Source organism: Procambarus clarkii, chromosome 6 (genome assembly GCF_040958095.1).
Source record: "Procambarus clarkii isolate CNS0578487 chromosome 6, FALCON_Pclarkii_2.0, whole genome shotgun sequence".
In the NCBI taxonomy this organism is placed as follows: domain Eukaryota; kingdom Metazoa; phylum Arthropoda; class Malacostraca; order Decapoda; family Cambaridae; genus Procambarus; species Procambarus clarkii.
The window spans coordinates 17,841,857-17,846,781 of NC_091155.1; the positions used below are offsets into that span (position 1 = coordinate 17,841,857).

General features: G+C 43.3%; 1 protein-coding gene across 1 annotated transcript; it reads right to left on the reverse strand.

The window, feature by feature from the left end:
* Window positions 1–250: 250 nt before the first annotated feature.
* On the reverse strand, window positions 251–1,146 carry LOC123754161 (uncharacterized). Its single transcript, XM_045736367.2, has one exon. The coding sequence runs from the start codon at window positions 1,045–1,047 to the stop codon at window positions 376–378; it is 672 nt and encodes a 223-aa protein (XP_045592323.2). The 5' UTR covers window positions 1,048–1,146; the 3' UTR covers window positions 251–375.
* Between the last annotated feature and the right edge of the window lie 3,779 nt (window positions 1,147–4,925).

Here is a 4,925-nt window from a genome sequence, read left to right on the forward strand (position 1 = left end):
CCGCCGTAACGCCCTTCCAGAGGTTGAAAGACCTCAGGCCATAATCAAACCACAATATTCAGGAAAATCAATTATGTTCTTTAGTCCTCTGAAGCATAAATAATTAACCATTTCGAGGATCTTTTAATCAGTATTTTTCAAAGCTCTAGAGCTATGGTGTCACATTATCATCCTAATTTTACCGAATTATTATTCTGATAATATTGAAAATAATACAGATAAAAGGAATAGCATGATATTATTTATTTATTTACAATATTCAATAATGTGATTGACATGATAATTAATTGCTGGACCAGTAACAGGAAATACTCAGCAAATGTTTGATGTCATTATTCATGACATAATAAATATATCTGCTTACAGTAACGAGGTTTATTTCCCATAGCCGCCTCCTCCATAGCCGCCACCACCACCACCAGAGCCGCCACCTCCATGTCCTCCGAGGCTGAAACTGCCTGATGAAGAACCACCCCCATAGCCTCCTCCGCCACCAAAGCCGCCACCGCCACCCCCATGGCCGCCGCCTCCGCCACCCCCATGGCCGCCGCCTCCGCCACCACCTCCATGTCCTCCAAGGCTAAAACTACTGGACGATGAACCAGCTCCATAACCTCCGCCTCCACCACCACTGTGTCCGCCACCGCCGCCACCACCACCTCCATGGCCACCACCGCCACCTCCATGACCTCCGAAGCTGAAGCCGCTGGTAGACGAGCCGCCACTATAACCGCCCCCACCACCACCACCTCCATGGCCCCCACCACCACCTCCATGGCCGCCACCGCCACCTCCATGGCCGCCGCCACCACCGCCACCTCCATGGCCTCCAAAGCTGAAGCCGCTGGTAGAAGAACCACCAGCATAGCCGCCGCCGCCACCACCTCCATGGCCGCCACCGCCACCACCTCCATGGCCGCCACCGCCTCCTCCATAGCCGCCACCGCCGCCTCCGCCTCCATGTCCACCTGGCCGGGCCAAGCTAGATACGGCCAGCATGGCCAAGGCCAAGGACATTAACACCAACTTCTGAAATTGTATCAACATTCATTAATATACTGGTGTTACTTCAGAACCAACTGAATGTTAAATTTTAAGGAAAATTTGCCATTTCTGCTAATGTGAAATTTTCCAGCAGACACTAGAATAATGTTACTGTGAGGGGGGCTGTGGTAGTTCTGACCTTCCTGTCAAATGTATAAGCTTAGAGTAGTATGCATATAAAGAATAGATTCAGTGACATCAGAATTTTATATATATGTATATATATATATATATATATATATATATATATATATATATATATATATATATATATATATATATATATATATATATATATATATATATATATATATATGTCGTACCTAATAGCCAGAACGCACTTCTCAGCCTACTATTCAAGGCCCGATTTGCCTAATAAGCCAAGTTTTCATGAATTAATGTTTTTTCGTCTACCTAACCTACCTAACCTAACCTAACCTAGCTTTTTTTGGCTACCTAACCTAACCTTACCTATAAATATAAGTTAGGTTAGGTTAGGTAGGGTTGGTTAGGTTCGGTCATATATCTAAGTTAATTTTAACTCCAATAAAAAAAATTGACCTCATACATAGAGAAAAGGGTTGCTTTATCATTTCATAAGAAAAAAATTATAGTAAATATATTAATTCAGGAAAACTTGGCTTATTAGGCAAATCAGCCCTTGAATAGTAGGCTGAGAAGTGAGTTCTGGCTACTAGGTACGACATATATATATATGTCCCTACACTTGCACCAGAGGTGGTACCCCTTCTAGAATATATAGCCAGAGAGCACTTCTCGGCCTACTATGCAAGGCCCGATTTGCCTAATAGGCCGAGTGATTTTTTTTATTTTCAATAAATTGTTGCCTATTGGTTTATTTTACATATGATTATTATATTATATTAAGAACATAAATTATTGATTTAGTTATGTTAGTTTAGGTTAGTTTAAGATAGGTTAGGTTAGGTTAGGTAGGGTTGGTTAGGTACGGTCATATATCTACGTTAGTTTTAACTAAAATTAAAAAAATAGCTCATTCATAATGAAAAGCATAGCTTTATTATTTCATTAGCAAAAAATGAGAAAAATATTGCAATTTTGGAAAACTTTGCTTTTTACGCAAATCAGGCCTTGCATAGTAGGCCAAGAACTGCGTTCTGGCTACTAGGTATATATTAGGAAAACTCTTCCTCATGAAACGGTTCGAACTTTGAACCCCAAGGATCTGAAAACCCAATGCCGAATCCACTACTCTTGAATACTTAACCACACTGACAGTTCAAAATGTCATTGGTAGCCGAGGCTATATCCCCAACGACCCGACAGCACTTAGTGGTCACAGATCAAATGATCACTTCCTCCTAATGAGGAAGAGTTTTCCTAAGTCAATTGACTTGTGGAAAGCGAACAAGATTAAAGATACACATCTCGAGGGTAAACAAACGCAAGGTTGCATGACCGGACGAGAAAGAGGATGAAACATGATTCCGGCACTTATCTTCTCTATATATGATAAGTTCCTCTTTAATGCCTGCTCTTGGGCCACTCAGGAGCGAGGATAACGAACCTATCAGTGAACGTCAAGAACTTCAGACATGATTAACTTCGCCACACAACATTGTAAACACATGAACCAGACACACGAACGCTGCTCTGGTTGACGTAGAGCAGCACTCTACGTAGTTGTTGTTAACGGTTGTGAGAATTTATGGAAGACGAAAGAGAAGAGTAGTTTGATCCATAATGGTCTTACCATATTGGTGTTTACTGGACCAAGTTCCGTCACGAACTGGATGATGAGATGTGTTCCCGCGACGTTATATACCAGCACCAGCATCCCGTCGCCAGGGCCTTGACAGCCCAAGCAACCGGAAAACTTTGTGAGAATTGTTTTGTAATTTTTTGGCTCAGAATATTACATGATTTAAATGTGAGATGGATCGGTAAAAAATAATGTGACTGCAGAGTTGTCTACCTTCCGTACTCGAAAGATTCTTTACAGTAATACCAATTTGCTATTACCAAATAATATTAATTAAATGCGTTATTTTATCCTTTAGAACTTTACATTGCAAAGGAGGCTTTTAAAAAGAACTAGGAACGGACTCTCACGACTCTCTCAAAAGTTCAAAACTGGGGAGGCCTGTACTCAAGTAGTTGTTCTAGAGGGGGTTGAGCTTCGGCTCTTTGGTCCCTCCCTCGACTGTCAATCAAGCAGTCAATGTGGTAGTTCCCAACTGTTCACTCTGTCACTGATATGGTATTAGCAATAACAGGCTGTTAGCATACATGTAGTTAGGTGTATGATTCCAATATGATCAGAGATCGATGAAATTACCGTAGGGAGCCGGTCGGCCGAGCGGACAGCACGCTGGGCTTGTGATCCTGTGGTCCTGGGTTCAATCCCAGGCGCCGGCGAGGAACAATGGGTAGAGTTTCTTTCACCCTATGCCCCTGTTACCTAGCAGTAAAATAGGCACCTGGGTGTTAGTCAGCTGTCACGGGCTGCTTCCTGGGGGTGGAGGCTTGGTCAAGGACCGGGCCGCGGGGACACTAAAAAAAAAGCCCCGAAATCATCTCAAGATAACCTCAAGATAACGTAGTCCCTGTATGCTGTATGCTGTAGCACACCGTATGCGAGTGAATGTGGGTTAAAGGATGCAAATGAGTCTTACAACATTTCTTATGCATCATCAGTAGCAGAATGTGCACTCTAATGGACTGACAGTTCAGTTGTCAGGTTCGAGGCTCCACCTGTTATTCTCTTCGATAGGATAAAAAAAAAATTAACCACCCACATGACAGGAAACAATCCTGAAGGTTATTATGGACAGAAACGTGTAACCCTTCCTTCACTAAAGAGAAATATACGAATGTAATCTATTTCATTACATGCCCATTGGAGGACTACATGTCAGCCCCCACACATCTCCCTACATATGCAAAACGATGGCAGATCTTTCAAAGTGTTTCATACTGCACAATGAGCAAGGCTCTACCTACTGAACAACCAAAACCCACCATAAAAAAAATGATTCTAAGGACACCTATTTGCTGTCCAGTTGAAACTTTAGTCCTTTTCTGTGGTGCCACTTTCGTATGTACGGGTTAGGTGATCCACATCTTAATCATATCAATTGCTAACCAACGTATCATGGATAATAACGTTTCATTAACTTGGACCATCGGAGCCTTGAACTGCATAACACAAAAGAAACAGCCGGTAGCTCTACCTACCGAGCCACCACAACTGACTATAAGCAACTATATGGTGATCAGCTGAAGCTTTAGGGTGTCACTTTGGCATAATCGTGTTAGGCGATCAACGTACAAATTCTTTATTGTTCTTTAATATTTAATAACTAATTAGGAGAAAACTCTCCAAATGGAGGTGGTGGTGGCAGTTATTGTGAAGGAGGCGGCGGCCTGGAGGTGGCGATGGCTGCCATGGAGGTGGTGGCGGCGTTGCTCCGAGGTAGGGCGTTCGGAGAAGGCGGTGATCGTGGGATTGGCGGAGGAGGAGGCACAACCATATGCTGTTACGTTAGTGGTGGTGATCACGGTGAAGGTGATTATAGTGGTGCCAGAGGAGGTTATGGATATTGTGATTAAGGTGGCGGTGGTAGATAATGGAGATGGTTGTTGTGGTGGCCGTGGCAGCCATGGAGGTGGTGGTGCAACGAGAATCGTCTGCTTTACCACTGGTGATGGCGGCCATGGTGGTGGCGACCATGGTGGGTATAATTGAGGCTACGGAATATAAATCTAAATTTAGTTCAACTTCAAGTATGAACTCGGAATCCTTTCTTTTTAATCGAAGCCTATCTTGGAGTCTGTGTTCAATACATCTCTCGAGGTTGACTCCTCTGCCAGGTCTCGAGCGTCGTCATCTTGGAGTC

What these genes read in the sequence shown, in the direction of transcription:
- LOC123754161 (XM_045736367.2), bottom strand. Translation starts at nt 1,047, where the DNA reads ATGTTGATACAATTTCAGAAGTTGGTGTTAATGTCCTTGGCCTTGGCC.